The 19,691-nt window shown below is 43.3% G+C and overlaps 1 protein-coding gene across 2 annotated transcripts in view; it reads left to right on the forward strand.

The window, feature by feature from the left end:
* Positions 1–2,418: 2,418 nt before the first annotated feature.
* The window catches only part of LOC122549769 (cytochrome P450 4V2-like), a 58,030-nt gene continuing 40,757 nt past the window's right edge, over positions 2,419–19,691 (forward strand). For both annotated transcript variants that reach the window (XM_043689768.1, XM_043689779.1), the window contains exons 1-2: positions 2,419–2,739; positions 13,121–13,233. In XM_043689768.1, the coding sequence (XP_043545703.1) occupies positions 2,559–2,739; positions 13,121–13,233 (294 nt within the window). In that variant the 5' untranslated portion in view covers positions 2,419–2,558. The remainder of the gene's footprint in view (positions 2,740–13,120; positions 13,234–19,691) is intronic.

Below are 19,691 nucleotides of genomic sequence, written 5' to 3' on the forward strand. Positions count from 1 at the left end.
TGTGGTACGTGTATGGAATGAGCTGCCAGAGGATGTGGTGGAGGCTAGTACAATTGCAACATTTCAGAGGCATTTGGATGGGTATATGAATAGGAAGGGTTTGGAGGGATATGGGCTGGATGTTGGCAGGTGGGACGAGATTGGGTTGGGATATCTGGTCATCATAGACAGATTGGACCGAAGGGTCTGTTTCCGTGCTGAACCCTTTCAAGTTTCACAACATCTTTCCGATAGGAAGGAGACCAGAATTGTACACAATATTCCAACAGTGGCCTAACCAACGTCCTGTACAGCTGCAACATGACCTCTCAACCCCTGTACTCAATACTCTGACCAATAAAGGAAAGCATACCAAACGCTGCCTTCACTATCCTATCTACCTGTGCCTCCACTTTCAAGGAGCTATGAACCTGCACTCCAAGGTCTCTTTGTTCAGCAACACTCCCTAGGGCCTTACCATTGAGTGTATAAGTCCTAGTGTTTTATATAAAATTTTACTATCTTTCTTTTGCTTATATTCAATCCTATTTATAAAACCAGGGATAATACATGCCTTTTTAGCAGCTCTGCCCTGCCATCTTCAAGCCTCTCTGTTCCTACACCAGCTTTAACATTTAATGATGGAGGAGAAGACCCGGTCAACATCAAGCAGCAGTGACTGGAGGAACAACAGAGTCCGATCAAAATGTAGGAGAAGCCACCTGAGAAGAAAATGCAAAAGATGAACTGCTGAACAAAAATACCAAAGCTATTGAAGTAAGAACATGCAAAACAATCAGTGATCCAAGGTGCTGCTGGAGAGTGCTACCAATTTGCGAATAACATGCAAAACAACACTTTTCACTGTATTTATATATGTGACAAATCTAAGTGGAACGATTTAGTTTGTTACCTCTCATCATTCATATGAATAAAATGTAGCACTTTATACTTCAATTAGATTTCATTGGCCATGTGTTTCCATACATTTGTGTTCCTGTAACGCAAACAAGAAATGCTGGAAATATTAAGCAAGTTAGGCAGCTCCAATGGTGAAAGAGAGTCAATGGGTTGTGTGTAACAGCCTTTTTCAGTTGGAAACACTAGTATAATTGTGCAGGAATTGTGTATAATTTTGGGTGGTTGTTCATTTTTGTCCTGTTGCCTTGCAATTTTGTTAGTATAAAGAAAGAGAGATGTTGTCCCAACTCCTTGCAAAAGAGCCACTTCAGTAGCCAATCAGAGGCCTCTCTCCATCTCTGTAGACAGTGGCTTTGGTGGTGTAGGGCTGGGCCTTTATCAGGGGGCAAGACCATGCAGAGAAATCTAATGGTATCCCAGCAGGCTTTGAGGATGTCATTTTTTTTCGTTATTATGGGCCATGAAGGGGCTCCTTTGTCACAACAGCTCTTTGTCCACTGAGAACCTCCTTCCTCAACCCCCAGCTTGTGGAGCCTTCTGAGTTCCAGTTATTCCTGACCCCTCTTTGAGGGGACTGGCCATTGCTGTTCTCCTTATGCAACTACAGGGGAAGGGAAGCTCTGTGATGGAATGGGAGACAGAAGAAATTAAATGACAAAAGATTAGATTCCCTACAGTATGGAATCAGGCCCTTTTGTCCAACAAGTTCTCCCAGACCCATTCCCCTACCCTATTTTTAGCTCTGACTAATGCACCTAACACAATGGGCAATTTAGCGTTGCCAATTCACCTGACCTGCACATCTTTGGATTGTGGAAGGAAACCCACACAGACATGGGAAGAATGTGCAAACTCCACACAGTTAGTTGCCCAGGTTTTGGGTCCCTGACGCTGTGAGGCAGCAGTGCTAACTACTGAGCTACCCTGCTGCCCCAAAAGGGACATTATACAAGGCAAAGAAAATGGAATGGGACAAGAAACTAAAATCTAGAGAAGATGTAACTAGGAAAACATTTTATGATCTGAAATTATTGAAAGGCTGTAAAATCTCTCCTGCAGTCTGTTATTTTCTTTACTACTTACAGCATTTCTAACATCAGTCTGTTATTTTCTTTACTACTTACAGCATTTCTAACATGAAGGAGACAGTGAGGTCAGCAGGTGCTGGAGATCAGAGTTGAGAGTATATTGCTGGAAAAGCACAGCAGGTCAGGCAATAGCCGAGGGGCAGGAAAATAGACGTTTCGGGCTGGAGCTCTTCATCAGGAATTCCTGCTCCTCGGCTGCTGCCTGACCTACTGTGCTTTTCCAGCAACACACTCTCATTTCTAACATTGGATCCAACTGCAGGTCAATCAGAAGCAGCAGAACACTCAACGCTTCACTCTTGTCTGTAACACAGCCGTTCACCATCAATCTCTGCTGTTTCTCTCTGGACAATATATAATGTGAGTGGGGATTTCGCAAACCTGTCAGGAAGCGAGATCAGCAACACGAGAGAGTCACGTGACGAGTCAATCACATGACCATGTTTCCCGGAAAGTAGCGAGCGATCGCTGGCACTCCCCAGGCTGGACAATGTCTCAGTTATAACAGGGAGAGTACACTGACAGGGCAGTGTGTTGGAGCGGTTCCCCGGACACTGCAGCCCCGGCGGGATGGAGGCGCTGCCTCCCGGTGCTGTGCTGTGTGCTGCCTTCCTCACTGTGTTGGCGGGGCTCGCTGTCCACTTGTTCGCTGACTATGTCCGTAAGTGGAACCAGATGAGGCGGATCCCTGGGCTCAGCCCGACCTACCCGATCCTGGGGAATGCGCTGCTCTTCAAACCAGGCGGAGAAGGTAGATACACACTGCTATCGAGTCAGGCTCTAAGGTCCTACTCACCGACCCAGCGTCTTTAAATTCAGTAACATCAGAGTTAACTTGCTACAGCGAGGGCATGCTGTAAATATTGTATTATCACCCTCGTCAGAAATGTTATAATATGAACCGGGCCTCCTATCTTGGAGGTAGGGACACTCCTGTTGCGCTCCAAGAACCCTCTGGATACTATCTACAAAATGATTCACAATTTACTGAATCTGGAATGACTGTAATTCGTTTGCAGTTAATTTTGAAGTACTGGGCTCCTAAATTTTAGTAGGTAAAAACAATGACTGCAGATGCTGGAAACCAGATTCTGGATCAGTGGTGCTGGAAGAGCGCAGCAGTTTAGGCAGCATCCGAGGAGCAGTAAAATCGACGTTTCAGGCAAAAGTCCTTCATCAGGAATTTTTGCCCGAAACGTTGATTTTGCTGCTCCTCGGATGCTGCCTGAACTGCTGTGCTCTTCCAGCACCACTAATCCAGATCCCAAATTTCAGTGTTAGTGAAGACTCACTAATACTAGAAAAGAAATCACTGTGATCCTTGTTAAATAAACTTTAGTAAAGAGCTTTGCTTCGCTTGAGCACCCATCTACAATGGCACACATTTGTTTGTTATCTATATCAATGACTTGGATGAGAATGTACAAGCATAATTAGTAAGTTTGCAGATGACACTATATAGATGGTATCGCGGACGGTAAGGAAGGTTCTCAGAAATTGCAGCAGAACCTTGATCAGTTGGGGAAGTGGGTCAAGAAATGGCAAAGGGAGTTTAATATAGGCAAGTGTAAGGTTTTGCATTTTGAAGGAATAAATCAAGGCAGGAGTTTCATGGTGAATGGTAGGGCCTTAAGGAATGTTGTGGAACAGAGGGACCTTGGAGTTCAGGTGCATGGTTCTCTGAAAGTGGAGTGGCAGTGAAGAAGGCTTTTGGTACATTGGCCCTCATCAGTCAGAGCATTGAGTATAGAAGTTGGGAAGTTATGTTGCAGTTGTACAGGACGTTGGTGAGGCTGCACTTGGAGTATTGTGTTCAGTTTTAGTCACCTTGCTATAGGAAGAATGTTATTGAATTGGAAAGAGTGCAGAAGAAATTTACAAGGATGTTGCCAGTATTCAATGGTGTGAGAGTTATAAGGAGAGGTTAGACAAGCCAGGACATTGTTCTGTAGAGCATAGGAAACTGAGGTGGGATCTTAAAGAAATGTACAAGATTATGTGAGGTATGGGTAGGGTGAATATACTGTCTTTTTCCCAGGAGTGGGGAATCGAGGACTAAAGGGCATTGGTTTAGGCTAACAAGAGAAATAACGAGGAAACCCGAGGGGCAACTTTTTTTTTTACACATAAGGTGGTACATGTATGAAATGAGCTGCCAGTGGGCGGCACGGTGGCACAGTGGTTAGCACTGCTGCCTCACAGCGCCTGAGACCCGGGTTCAATTCCCGCCTCAGGCGACTGACTGTGTGGAGTTTGCACGTTCTCCCCGTGTCTGCGTGGGTTTCCTCCGGGTGCTCCGGTTTCCTCCCACAGTCCAAAAGATGTGCAGGGTCAGGTGACTTGGCCATGCTAAATTGCCCGTAGTGTTAGGTAAGGGGTAAATGTAGGGGTATGGGTGGGTTTCACTTCGGCGGGTCGGTGTGGACTTGTTGGGCCGAAGGGCCTGTTTCCACACTGTAATGTAATCTAATCTAATGGAAGTGGTTGAGGTGGGTACATTGACAACATTTAAAAGAATTTTGGACAAATACATGGATAGGAAAGGAATAGAAGGATATGGGCCAAGTGCAGGGAAATGGGATTAGCCTGGATGGGCATTTTGGTTGGCTTGGACTAGTTGGGCCAAAGAGTAGGACTCCATGACTATCACTTGATCAAACTGGTTTGTTTTAAAAATAAGTAGAAACTAACCTGTGATTTAATTGTGGAATCAAAATAGGTTAAGTACATTTTACTTTGTTTACAAACAACACGTGATGATTCGAATATTTTAAAAAGCAGTTTTGAACTTTTGCCTGCTGTAGAATCTCAGTTTGAGGAAACTAAAATTCTGTGACTTGAAGACCATAAAGCTTTGGGAGTGATGAGAGAGAATCAGTGCGATTTAAATGATACACACCATGATTAAGAATTGAGAATTAAAACTCTGGTTTAGAATTAAAATTCTAAATCCGTGGTTAAAACAACTCTGCATTAATATATTTCACATTTATGTAGTAGCACTTTGGAGGAGTATTGCTGAAAAAAGAAACATTTTGCTAATTTTCATCTCAGGGCAATTCACCAGAAATACAGCAGGAGAAGAGAGTGCTGATTGGTAGATGCTTTGTCTTGGTTATATGACTGGCAGCTATCTGCCAGTTTTGGTTTGAATTTAAAATAGACATGTTGACAATCTAGACAATAACTTGAAAAGTGAAACAGAGAATGGCTGTCAGTTATTTTGTTGAGTTTAATCAATTACAATGTGTATACATGTTCTTTCTATCTGTAAAGAACAGGATCATGTATTTGTAATATATACTTTACTAGCATAAATGTGTCATACTGCAAACGTGACTGATAATCTTAAATTGATTGTCAGCATAATTCTTAGCACACTTGATTATGTAATACTTGCTGAACAACAATCATCTTACATCTAGACATTATTTTGCATGTTGTTGGCCTGGTTATAGAATCATAGAGATGTACAGCATGGAAACAGACCCTTCGGTCCGACTTGTCCATGCTGACCAGATATCCCAACCCAATCTAGTCCCACCTGCCAGCACCTGGCCCATATCCTTCCAAACCTTTCCTATTCATATACCCATTCAGATACCTTTTAAATGTTGCAATTGTACTAGCCTCCACCACTTTCTCTGGCACCTCATTCCATATACATACTACCCTCTGCGTGTAAACGTTGCTCCAAAGGACTCTTTTATATCTTTCCCCTCTCACTCTAAATCTATGCCCTCTAGTTTTGGACGCCCCCACTCCAGGAAAAAGACTTTGTCTATTTATCCTATCCACGTCCCTCATAATTTTATAAACCTCTATAAGGTCATCCCTCGGCCTCCGACACTCCAGGGAAAACAGCCCCAGCCTATTCAACTTCTCAAATCCTCCAACCCTGGCAACACCCTTGTAAAACTTTTCTGAACCCTTTCAAATTTCATAACATCCTTCCTATTGGAAGGAGACCAGGAATGCATGCAAAATTCCAACAGTGGCCTAACCAATGTCCTGTATAGCCGCAACATGACCTCCCAAATCCTGTACTCAATAGTCTGACCAATAAAGGAAAGCATACCAAACGCTGCCTTCACTATCCTATCTATCTACAACTCTACTTTCAAGGAGCTATGAACCTGCACTCCAAAGTATCTTTGTTCAGCAACACTCCCTCGGACCTTACCATTAAGTGTATAAGTCCTGCTAAGATATGCTTTCCCAACATGCAGCATCTTGCATTTATCTAAGTTAAATTCCATCTGCCACTCAGCCCATTGGCCCAACTGATCAAGATCCTGTTGTAATCTGAGGTAATCTTCTTTGCTGTCCACTACACCTCCAATTTTGGTGTCATCTGCAAACTTACTAACTATATACTTATGTTCGCATCCAAATCATTTATATAAATGACAAAAATTAGTGGACCTGGCACCGATCCTTGTGGCACTCCACTGGACACAGGCCTTCTGTCTGAAAAGCAATCTGCTACCACCACCCTCTGTCTTCTACCTTAAAGCCAGTTCTGTATTCAAATGGCTAGTTCTCCCTATATTCCATGAGATCTAACCTTGCTCATCAGTCTCCCATAGGAAACCTTATCGGACGCCTTACTGAAGTCAATATAGATCACATCTAACACTCTGCCCTCATCAATCCTCTTTGTTACTTCTTCAAAAAACTCAGTCAAGTTTGTGAGACATGATTTCCCACACACAAAGCCATGTTAACTATCTGTAATCAGTCTTTGCCTTTCCAAATACTTGTAAATCCTGTCCCTCAGGATTCCCTTCAACAACTTGCCCAGCTCCGACATCAGGCTCACCGGTCTATAGTTCCCTAGCTTGTCCTTACCACCCTTCTTAAACCGTGGCACCCTATTAACCAATGTCCAGTCTTCTGGCACCTCTCCTGTGACTATCAGTGACACAAATATCTCAGCAAGAGGCCCAGCAGTCACTTCCCTAGCTTCCCACCGAGTTCTAGGATACACCTGATCAGGTCCTGGGAATTTATCCATCTTTGTGTTTCAAGACATCCAGCACTGCCTCCTCTGTAATATGGGCATTTTGCAAGATGTCACCATCTATTTCCCTACATTCTATATACTCCATGTCTTTTTCCACAGTAAATACTGATGCAAAATACTCTTAGTATCACCCCATCAACCGTTTCACCACAACACCTTACTGAAGTCAATATAGATCACATCTAACACTCTGCCCTCATCAATCCTCTTTGTTACTTCTTCAAAAAACTCAGTCAAGTTTGTGAGACATGATTTCCCACGCACAAACCCATGTTAACTATCTGTAATCAGTCTTTGCCTTTCCAAATACTTGTAAATCCTGTCCCTCAGGATTCCCTTCAACAACTTGCCCAGCTCCGACATCAGGCTCACCGGTCTATAGTTCTCTGGCTTGTCCTTACCACCCTTCTTAAACCGTGGCACCCTATTAACCAATGTCCAGTCTTCTGGCACCTCACCTGTGACTATCAGTGACACAAATATCTCAGCAAGAGGCCCAGCAATCACTTCCCTAGCTTCCCACCGAGTTCTAGGATACACCTGATCAGGTCCTGGGAACTTATCCATCTTTGTGTTTCAAGACATCCAGCACTGCCTCCTCTGTAATATGGGCATTTTGCAAGATGTCACCATCTATTTCCCTACATTCTATATACTCCATGTCTTTTTCCACAGTAAATACTGATGCAAAATACTCTTAGTATCACCCCATCTCCTGCAGCTCCCCACAAAGGCTGCCTTGCTGATCTTTGAGGGGCCCTATTCTCTCCCTAGTTACCCTTTTGTCCTTTAATGTATTTGTACAAATCCTTTGGATTCTCCTTAACTCTATTTGCCAAAGCTATCTCATTCCTGTTTTGCTCTCCTGATTTCCCTCTGAAGTATACTCTTGCTGCCTTTATACTCTTCTAAGGATTCACTCGATCTATCCTGTCTGTACCTGATATATGCTTCCTTCTTTTTCTTAACCAAACCCTCAATTTCTTTAGTCATCCAGCATTCCCTATACCTACCAGCCTTCCCTTTTACCCTGACAGGAATATACTGTCTCTGGTCTCTTGTTATCTCATTTCTGAAGACTTTCCATTTTCCAGCCATCCCTTTATATGCCCCCAATGAACTTAGGAAAGTTCTTGCCTAGTTCTGTCAAAATTGGTCTTTCTCCAATTTAGAACTTCACCTGTTAGATCTGGTCTATCCTTTTACATCACTATTTTTAAAACTATTAGAATTATGGTTGCTGGCCCCGAAGTGCTCCCCCACTGACACCTCAGTCACCTGCCCTGCCTTATTTCCCAAGAGTAGGTCAAGTTTTGCACCTTCTTTAGTAGGTACTTCCACATACTGAATCAGAAAATTGTCTTGTACACACTTAACAAATTTTGCTCCATCTAAACCCTTAACATTGTGGCAGTCCCAGTCTATGTTTGAAAAGTTAAAATCCCCCTCCCATAACCGCCCTATTATTCTTACAGTTAACTGAAATCTCCTTACAAACTTGTTGTTCAATTTCCAGCTGAATATTAGGATGTCAATAATATAGTCCCAATAAGGTGATCATCCCTTTCTTATTTCTCAGTTCCACCCAAATAACTTCCCTGGATGTATTTCTGGGAATATATTCCATCAGTACAGCTGTAATGCTATCCCTTATTAAAAAGGCTGCTCCCCCTCCTCTCTTGCCCTCATTTCTATCCTTCCTATAGTATTTGTATCCTGGAACATTAAGCTACCAGTCCTATCCATCCCTGAACCACATTTCCTAAATTGCTATAATATCCCAGTCCCACATTCTTAACCATGCCCCGAGTTCATCTGCCTTCCCTATTAGGCCTCTTGCATTGAAATAAATGCAGTTTAACTTCGCAGTCCTACCTTGTTCTCTGCTTTGTCCCTGCCTGCCCTGACTGTTTGACTCACTTCTTTTCTCAACACTCAGTCTCAGATTGATCTCTTTCCTCGCTATCTCCCTGTTGTTTGATTTGATTTATTATTGTCACACATATCGAGATATCGTGAAAAGTGCAGTTTGTTCTATTACCCTGATGCACTTTGTACTGTATAAAGTGTAGAATACAGTGTTACTGCTGTGCACACAGAGAGAGATTTCAAAATTTTCCATCTTCTACCTGATGTCAAAGGGTGGGAGATTCCCACCTGGAGTGGGAGGGGTCTTTGATTGTGTTGGTTGCTTTCCTGAGGCAGCAGGAAGTGTAGACGGAGTTAATGAAAGGGAGGCTGGTTTGTGATGTGCTAGGCTGTGTTCACAATTCTCTATAGTTCCTTGTGAAGAGCCATTGCTGTAATGCATCCAGATATGATGCTTTCTGTGGTGAATGTATAAAAATACATCTGGGTCTTTATGGACATGCTGAATTTCCTTAGCCCCCTGAGGAAATAGAGGCGTTGTGCTTTCTTGACTGTCGAGCCACTGTGGGTAGACCAAGTCAGATTTTGGTGATTGTTATTCCTAGGAACGTAATGCTCTTGACTTCAGCACCATTGATGTAGACAGGGGCATGCTCTCCACTCCGCTTCTTGAAGTCAGTGATCAGCTCCTTCCCTTTTGCTGACATTGAGGGAGAGATTGTTGTCTTTCCACCATGCCGCTTAGCATTCAATCTCTTTCCTGTACTCTGTCTCGTTGTTTGAGATTTCGCTTACGCCGTTGGTGTAGTCAGCAAGCTTGTAAATGGTGTTGGGTTGGAATTTGGCCAAATAATCATACGTATAAGGAGTGTAGTAGGGGGCTGAGTATGCTGCCTTGCAGGGCGCCGGTGTTGAGAATCATGGTAGAGGAGGCGTTGTTGCCTATTTTTATCAAATACAGTGTATAGGTCAGGAAATTGAGGATCCAGTACAGTGTGGGGAGCACAGACCTTGGTCTTTTGAGTTTGGAGATATGTTTATTTGGAATTATGGTGTTGAAGGTGGAGCTGTACTCAGTAAATAGGAGCTGGATATAGGTTTCCTTGTTACCCAGATGTACCAGGGATGAGTATACAGTCAGGAAGATATCTGCTGTGGACCTGTTGTGTCGAATTGCAAAGGATCAAGGCAGTTGATGTGAGCCATGGCTAACCTTTTGAAGATGTGATAATTATGGAGGTCGGAGCCACTGAGTGGTTGGCATTGAGGCATGCTGCGTGACTTTTCTTTGATACCAGGATGATGGTGGTCTTTTTGAATCGGGTGGGGACTTCGGATTGCTGTAAGGAGAGGTTAAAGGTGTTAGTAAATACTCCCGCCAACTGGTCCGCACGGGATCTGAGTGCATGGCCGGGACTCCATCCAGGCCAGTCGCTTTCTTGAGGGTACGTTCTCAAGAAAGCTGATCTGACATCTGCAGCAGATGTGCTCCCTATGCCCTGAGAAACCAGAGCCAACCTTCCTGGTTTAAATTAAAACAAAACCTGTCTGTTAACTATCAGTCATAATCTAACTGGTGTATTCTTCATGGCAACATTACCAACAAACAACACTTTCATCTCGGTATATAAATATTGTTTTCCCTTTTGCTTGGTAATCCTTGTTAATTGTCCACTATTGGAATACTGCATGCAATTCTGGTCTCCCTGTTATAGGAAGAATAGAACAAAGAAAATAACAGTACATGAACTGGCCCTTTGGCCCTGCAAGCTTGCGTCGATCCAGATCCTCTATCTAAACCTGTTGCCTATTTTCTAAGGATCTGTATCCCTCTGCTCCCTGCTCATTCATGTATCTGTCTAGATACACCTTGACTGTCGCTTTTGTGCCCACCTCTGCTGGCAAGGTGTTCCAGGCATCCTCCGCCCTCTGTGTGTAAATAACTTTCCACATGTGTCTTCCTTGAACTTTTCCCCGCTCACTTTGAACTCGTGACCCCTAGTAATTGAGTCCCCCACTCTCGGGGGGGGTGGGGAGGGGGGGGAAAAGCTTCTTGCTATCCACCCTGTCTATACCTCTCATGGTTTTGTAGACCTCAATCAGGTCCATCTTTCTAATGGAAATAATCTTAATCTACTCAACCTGTTTTCATAGTTAGCATCCTCCACACGAGGCATCATTCTGGTGAAACTCCTGTGCACCCTCTCCAAAACATCCACATCCTTTTGGTAATGTGGAGACCAGAACTGTATGCAGTATTCCTAATGTGGTCAAACGACAGTCTGATACAACTGTAACATGACCTGCCAACCCTTGTACCCAATATTCCATTCGATGAAGGAAAGCATGCCATGCTTTCTTGACTGCTCTGTTGACCTGCGTTGCAACCTTCAGATTACAATGGACCTGAACACTCAGATCTCTCTATATCTCTTTTAGGATATTTTTATATACCATATAGTTCGTTCTTGAATTGGATCTTCCAAAATGCATCACCTCAAATTTGCCTGGATTGAACTCTATCTGCCATTGCTCTGCCCAACTCTACAATCTATCTATATTCTGCTGCATTCTCTGACAGTCCACTTCACTATCTGCTGCTCCACCAATCTTGGTCTGATTAGCAAGTTTGCAGATGACACCATCTGTACCTTCTTCCAGATCATTTATGTATGTCAAAACAACAGTGGTCCCAACATTGATCCCTGTGGAACACGACTAGTCACAGTTCTCCATTTTAAGAAACTCCCTTCCACTACTACTCTCTGCCTCCTGTTGCCCAGCAGTTCTCTTTACATCTAGCTAGTACACCCTGGACCCCATGTGACTTCACTTTCACCATCAGTCTACCATGGGGAACCTTATCAAATACCTTACTGAAGTCCATGAATGTGACATCTACATCTTCCCTCATCGATCATCTTTGTCACTTCCTCAAAGAATTCTATTAAGTTGGTAAGATATGACCTTCCTTGCACAAAACCATGTTGTCTATCACTGATGGCCCATTTTCTTCCAATAGGAATAGATCCTATCCCTCCGTATCTTCTCCAGCATCTTTCCTACCACCAACGTTAGGCTCGCCAGTCTATAATTAGCTGGATTACCCCTGCTACCCTTCTTAAACAATGTGACAACATTAGCAATTTTCCAGTCTTCCGGGACCTCACCTGTGTTCAAGGATACTGCAAAGATATCTGATAAAGCCCCAACTGTTTCCCCTCTTACTTCCCTCAGTAACCTGGGATAGATTCCATCCGGGCCTGGGAACATGTCCACCCTAATGCCTTTTAGAATACCCAACACTTCCTCCGTCCCTATGCCGACTTGACCTAGAGTAATCAAACCTGATTACATTCCTGATGAAGGGCTTTTGCCCAAAACGTTTATTTTCCTGCACCTCGGATGCTGCCTGACCTGTTGTACTTTTCCAGCACCACTCTAATCTCCGGCATCTGCAGTACCCACTTCCATCTAGAGTAATCAAACATCAATTCCTAACCTCAACATCCATCATGTCTGTCTCCTCGGTGAATACCGATGCAATGTACTCATTACAAATCTCACCCATTTTCTCTGACTCCACGCATAACTTTCCTCCTTTGTTTTTGAGTGGGCCAACCCTTTCTGTTGTGAAACTTGAAAGGGTTCAGAAAAGATTTACAAGGATGTTGCCAGGGTTGGAGGGTTTGATCTATAGGGAGAGACTGAATAGGCTGGGGCTGTTTTCCCTGGAGTGTTGGAGGTTGATGGGTGACCTTTATAGAGGTTTATAAAATCATGAGGGGCATGGATAGAGTAAATAGACAAAGTCTTTTCCCTGGGATGGGGAGTCCAGAATTAGAGGGCATAGGTTTAGAGTGAGAGGGGAAAGATATAAAAGGGATGTAAGGGCAACGTTATCACGTAGTGAGTGGTGTGTGTATGGAATAAACTGCCAGAGGAAGTGGTGGAGGCTGGTACAATTACATCATGTAAAAGGCATCAGGATGGGTATATGAATAGAAAATGTTTAGAGGGGTATGTGCCAAGTGCTGGCAAATGGGACTAGATTAATTTAGGATATCTAATGGAATGGACAAGTTGAACTGACGTCTCTGTTTCTGTGCTGTATATCTCTGACTGAGAGTGTGACGTCAAAAAGCTTTGCCAAAGTCTCCTCTTTTTTTTTCAGCAATACTCCAGTTCTGTATTTTGAAACAATGACTTAAATCACAATTATTTTTGGGTTCTTTAGACTTTTTCCTTCAACTGATTGAATTTACCACCAAGTGCAAAGACGAACCACTCATGAAATTATGGTTGGGACCACTACCCTTCGTTGTGTTGTTTCATGCAGAGACTGTAGAAGTAAGTGTTTTTTTGTATATGGTCTTTTGGGTTTGTGCTTGGAATACTGTATATTTTAAATGTAATCATTCATGGGTTGGTACTGGCAAGTCAACCTTTATTTCCCATCCCTAGTTGCCCTTCAGAAGATGATGGTGAACGGCTTTCTTGGACAGCTGAAGCTAATATAGTGAAATATTCCAACATTGCTGTTAGGGACACCATTCTAGGACTCTAACCAGCAATGATGAAGGACTCGTGATATACTTCCAAACCAGGAATAGCGAATAGGTGTAGTTCTGTTGACTCTGACTCTGCTGTCCTTTTCGTTATGGTTTGAGTGATGCTGTAGTGCATCTTGCAGACAATGCTCGTTGCAGATAGATAATGCTTTTGGAGCTCTATCTATCTAGGAACATTGATATCTCATCAAACTGACTTGTGAGTTATGGTGACCTGGATTCACTAGAAGTTTTAAATCTGACTAAGTTATATTCGGTTAATTAACAGATTGGTCTTTGGTTTTTGGTAGGTGGTGAGGGAACTAATAAGAGGGTTAAACATATCTGACCTCATCCTTACCAATCTGCCTGCTGCACATGCATCTGTACATGACCATGTCAGTGACCACTGCACAGTCTTTGTGGAGGCTAATACTTTGAGCATATCCTACATGTGTGTGGCACTATCAGTATGTTAAATTGAACAGCCCTTTGAGCATCTCAAGACTGCCATCCAAGAGGTGCTGTGGGCTATTGTCAGTTGGAGAAGTGTACTCCAATACTATTTCTTGACCTCTTACCTCAAAACTCGGCATAACCCCCACTCTACCATTGCTATAAATCATAGGGGATCAATCTGGTTTAACGAGGAGTGCAGGAGGGGAAGTCAGGATAGCACCAGGCATACCCAAAGTGAGGTTAAATGAGCTACAAGACAGAACTACAAACCAATAAATAGCAGTGATAACAATTCCAATGAATCCAGTCTAATCTCTGCATCTGAGAGTGTGTTGCTAGAAAAGCACAGCAGGCCAGGTAGCATCCGAGGAGCGGGAAAGTCAATGTTTTGGCCGGAGCCCTTCATCAGTAATGAGGCTGGGAGCCTCAGGATGGAGAGATAAAGTGACCTCCATCCACCTATTGTAAAAACCCCAGTTCCAACCTTCCAGCTCAGCACCGCCCTCATGACCTGTCCCACCTGTCAATTTTCCTTCCCACCTATCCTCTCTGACCTATCACCTTTACCCCCACCTCCATCCACTTTTGCAAAACTTATCTCACCATCCCCGAGGCTCCCAGCTCATCCCTGATGAAGGGCTTCAGCCCAAAACGTCAATTTTCCTGCTCCTTGGATGCTGCCTGACCTGCTGTGCTTTTCTAGCACCACACTCTCAACTCTGATCTCCAGCATCTGCAGATCTCACTGTCATCTAATCTCTGCAGTCCTGCCATATCCAGCCATCAATACTTGTGGATAATTAAAGAGCTCACTGGAGAGAGAGAGGATCCATAAACTTTCTCATCCCCAATGATGGAGAACCTGTGACATCAGTGCACAAAATAGCCTAAAGTGCCAAATAGGTGATTAATTTGTTTCTCCTTCAGAGATCCCTAATATCACAGATGCCAGTTTTCAGCAAATTCAATTCACTCCACGTGAAATCAAAAAATGGCAGAATGCACTGGATTCTGAAAACATTACACATCCAGAAAATGACCTTCTCCAACAAAAGAATCTGGCTGTCAGAATACCCTTGATATTCAGTGGTACAACCGTTGGTAAATCCCCGCTATCAACATCCAGGGAATTACAATAGATGAGAAATTAAACTGGACTAGCCATATAAATACTGTTGCAGTAAGTAACTTATTTGTCTACTGTTGAACTTCATCCATCATTTACAAAGCACCAGTCAGGCTTGTGATGGAATACTCTCCACTTGCCTGGATGAGTGCAGCTGCAACAACATGCCAAGCTTGACACCATCCAGGACAAGGAAGCCCACTTGATTGGCAGTGTATCCACAGGCATTCACTCCCTCCACTACTGACACTCAGCAGTGTCTCCCATCAACAAGATGCATTGCAGAAATTCACCAGAGATCCTCAGTTAATACCTTCTAAACCCGCATCCATCTTGAAGGACAATGGTAGCATACACGTGGGAATACCACTGTCTGCAAATTTCCTTCTAAGATACCACTTGATTTGGAAATACACTGCTGAGCTAAAATTCTGGAACTCCCTCCCTAAGGGCATTGTGGATCTACTACAACATATGGACTATAACGGTTCAAAAAGGCAGTCCACCTGCACGTTCACAATGGCAATTTGGGATAAATATTGCATGAATAAGAGCAACAGCCTGACATAGTATACTCCCTGATAAATAGTTTACAACAAATGTTCTAGTCTATTCCATTATCATCCTTGCGACAGGGCTACCAGAGTTGGTGGCGTCATGGTATATAGAGTGTGGACTGGAATCTTCAACATTTGACTCTGGACATCATGGTATCTCATGGTCTCAGGTCTAACGTGTGCAAGGAGTCCTCACACAGATTGCCCCCTTAACTGATGAAATGAGGAGTATGTGTTGGAAACCACTTTGAAGTACCACTGAGGGAGGCAAGATTGTTGAATGTACTCTGGGTGGGAGACACCAATGCCCCAGACACTATTGCCTGCTCTGAATGAAGGAAACATCTTCCAGCATGGACCTGCTTTGAAGTGGTATGGGAAATCAGCAAAATTGTACTTCACTGTAAGCTCCAAAGAGATGGTCTGGCATTTCTCTGACTCCATGATTGCCATGTAGCGAAGGTTTGGTCTGGACTATGTGAACTTGCTAGGAGCAGTGCCAGAATTACCTAAAAATGAGAACACCCTGGTGAAGCTGTAGTGTGTGTTTGCTAGACCATGGAAGCAATGCACAACTGACAGAACTAAGTTATCGGACAAGCATCTTGATTAAGTCAAGATCCTGTAGTTATGCATCTAATTGTAAACCGTGTTGGGCAATTAAACACTGAGCCAGAAGAGGATAGCCCATGAACATTTTCAACCTCAATTATGGAAGAGCCTAGCAGATATGGGAGCATTTGCATCTATCTACTGCCAAAAATGCTGAATGGATTATCCAACTCTACCACATCCTGATGTGGTAAAGTGACACATGACAGCTTTCAGCCATGATGTGGAGATGCTGGTGATGGACTGGGATGGACAAAGTCAGAAGTCACATCACACCAGATTATAGTCCAACAGGTTTATCTGAAATGACTTTATTGATTGGACTATAACCTGGTGTTGTGTAACTACTATTTTTCAGCCAGTTCAGTTCACTTCATGTATGGACATACAAAATCAAAGCAGAAATAGACTATTCGACCCATTGAGCCTGCTCTGCCATTTAATAAGGTCATAGCTGATTTGTTTTGGGTTTTGAATTTCACATTCCCGTCTCTCCTCACTCACCTTTTGAATTTTTAAGAAAAAGGTGGACAGAGTTTTGTTAGGCAGAGGAATCAATAACTCTGCCTTCATCACCTTCTTGATGTAATATGTTCCAAAGTGTCTCAGTCCCCAGGGGGAAAAAAATCTCCTCATCTCTGTCCACAAATGTGACCTCTAACTTAATGTTCCTGAGTTTTGGACTGACCCACAAGAGGAAACATCCATGTCTGTCTTGTTGAGACTATTAAGTCACCTCTCACTCTTCTTAGCTGCAGTGGAAACAAGCCAGTCTCTCTGACTAATCCTGCATAAGACAACCCAGTTATCAGTTTAGTAAACCACCTCTGGTACACTTCCTTTTAAGTAAGGATATCAAATTTGCACACAGTAATCAGATGTGGTCTTACTAATGTCCTGCATAACTGGGATATAACAAGCTTTTATATTCAATTTTACTTGGCGATTAAGCGATAGCATCTTATTAGCCTTCTTGGTTACTTGCATTTTAACCTTTTGTAACTAATGGTTTGCAACAACACTCTCTAAGCTCAATGCCATCTTGGGCAACACAGCCCCCTTGATCAGCAATTCATCCACTGTCATGATCGTTCTCTCCATCAGAGCATGCTATGGCATCAGTGTGCAGCATCTATAAGATACATTGCAATACACTTGCAACAGCTCTTCGAAACTTAAAAATGTAAGACCAAGGATAATTGAAAAATGCACAAGTCACTAGAACATAGAACAGCACAGTACAGGCCCTTCAGCCCATGATGTTGTGCCGAGCATTAATCTTAATCTACACACCCCTCAATTTACTGCCATCCATGTGTTTATCCAGCATTCACTTAAATGTCCCTAATGACTCTGACTCTACTACCATTGCCGGCAGTAAATTCCAAGCACCCACCACACTGTGTAAAGAATCTACCTCTGATATCTTCCCCTACACCTTCCTTCAATCACCTTTTAAAATTATGACCCCTCGCCATTTCTGCCCTGGGGAAAGGTCGCTGACTATCGACTCTATCTATGCCTCTCATTACCTTTGTACACCTCTATCAAGTCACCTTTCTTCCTCCTTCTCTCCAGTGTAAAAAGCCCTAGCTCACTCCACCTCTCTTCGTAAGATAAGCCCTCTAATCCAGGCAGCATCCTGGTAAATTTCTTCTGCACTCTTTCTAAAGCATCTACATCCTTCCCATAATGAGGCAACCAGAACTGGACACAATATTCCAAGAGTGGCCTAACCAGGATTTATAGAGCTCCGGCAAAACCTCATGTCTCTTAAGCTCAATCCCCCATTAACGAAAGCTAGAACACTGTATGCCACCTTAACAACCCTATCAATGTGGGGGCAACTTAGAGAGATTTATGTACATGGACCCCAAGATCCCATTGTTCCTCCACACGGCCAAGAATCTTGTTTTTTAACCCTGTATTCAGCATTCAAATTCGACCTTTCAAAATGAATCTCTTCATATTTAACCAGGTTGAACTCCATCTGCCACTTTTCAGCCCAGCTCTGCACCCTGTCAATGTCATGTTGTAGTTTCAAAGACTGTTGCAGGCTATCTATAACACCACGGACCTTCGTGTCATCGTCAAACTTACTAACCCACCCTTCCACTACTTCTTCCAAGTCATTTATATAAACTATAAAGAGCAGAGGCCCAGGAATAGATCCCTGTAGGACACCACTGGTCACCGACCTCCAGGCGGAATATCTCCCATCCACTGTCGTCTTTCGGCCAGCCAGTTCTGTGTCCCGACAGCCAAATTTTCCTGTATCCCGTACCTCCTAACTTTGTGAATGAGCCTGCCATGGGGAACCTTATTAAATGCCTTACTGAAATCCATATACACCACATCCACTGATTGACCTTTGTCAACTTATCTCGTCACGTCCTCAAGAACTCAATGAACCTGCCCCTCATAAAGCCATGCTGACTATCTTTAATCAAACTATGTTTTTCCAAATAGGCACAAATCCTATCTCTCAGAATCCTTTCCAGTTACCTTGCTTACCACAGATGTAACGCTGACTGATCTGTAATTCCCGGGGATTTCCCCATTCTCTTCCTTGAAAAGAGGAACAACATTCACCTCCCTCCAATCATCTGGTACTACTCTCGTGGGGAGTGAGGATGCAAAGATCATTGCCAGGGTGCAGCAATCTCATTCCTCACTTCCCTTAGTAACCTTGGACATATCTGATCCAGCCCTGGGGACGTATCTATCTTGATGCTTCCCAGAATTTCCAGCACATCCACATCCTTAATATTAATTTGTTCAAGCCTATTAACCTGATCCACGGTATTCTCACTGTCAACAAGGACCTTCTCTCTTGAATACTGAAGCAAACAACTCATGTAGAGCCTCCCCTATCTCTTCAGACTCCAAGCACCAGTTCCCTCACTATCCCTGATTGGGCCTACTTGCAAGTTTCCCTCCAAATGTCACACTGTTCTGTCAACTGTCATGAAAACCCATCTCTTTCACTAATGTGCCTTAGAGTGAAACCATTATGCATTGCAACATTTTTTTTTAAACAAAGGCCTCATGTTATGCCTAGTTTTTTACTGCTTACCTTAAATCTGTGTTCATTGGTTATTGGCCTCAGCAATTCATTCTAGTCACTTAAAATCCACACGTGATTGAATATCACTCAATCATTTTACTCTCAGAAGGATGATCTTTTGGACAGGGCAAACCTTGGCAATTTTCCACCATGTCCATCACAGCTATACAGGAACAGCTTGGCATGGGGCCAGGATCTTGTCTTCTGACAAGACTCTCTTTAACATACTCTTGTCAAGGCCTGTGCTTTAGCTAATACTTGATATTATGTGGTGCGTATTGAGTTGGTTGAAGACTGCCTTTTGTGATGGTTGAAGGAGATTGAGATAGATCTTCTGGCTGATGGATACAAATGGCTCAAATTTGCTGCTTCTGTTTGTTGGATTCTGTTGTAATTGAGGCTGTGGATGTTCTAGGAATCTGGGCCCTCCTCAACCA

The sequence above is a fragment of the Chiloscyllium plagiosum genome, chromosome 1 (assembly GCF_004010195.1).
Source record: "Chiloscyllium plagiosum isolate BGI_BamShark_2017 chromosome 1, ASM401019v2, whole genome shotgun sequence".
In the NCBI taxonomy this organism is placed as follows: Eukaryota; Metazoa; Chordata; class Chondrichthyes; order Orectolobiformes; family Hemiscylliidae; genus Chiloscyllium; species Chiloscyllium plagiosum.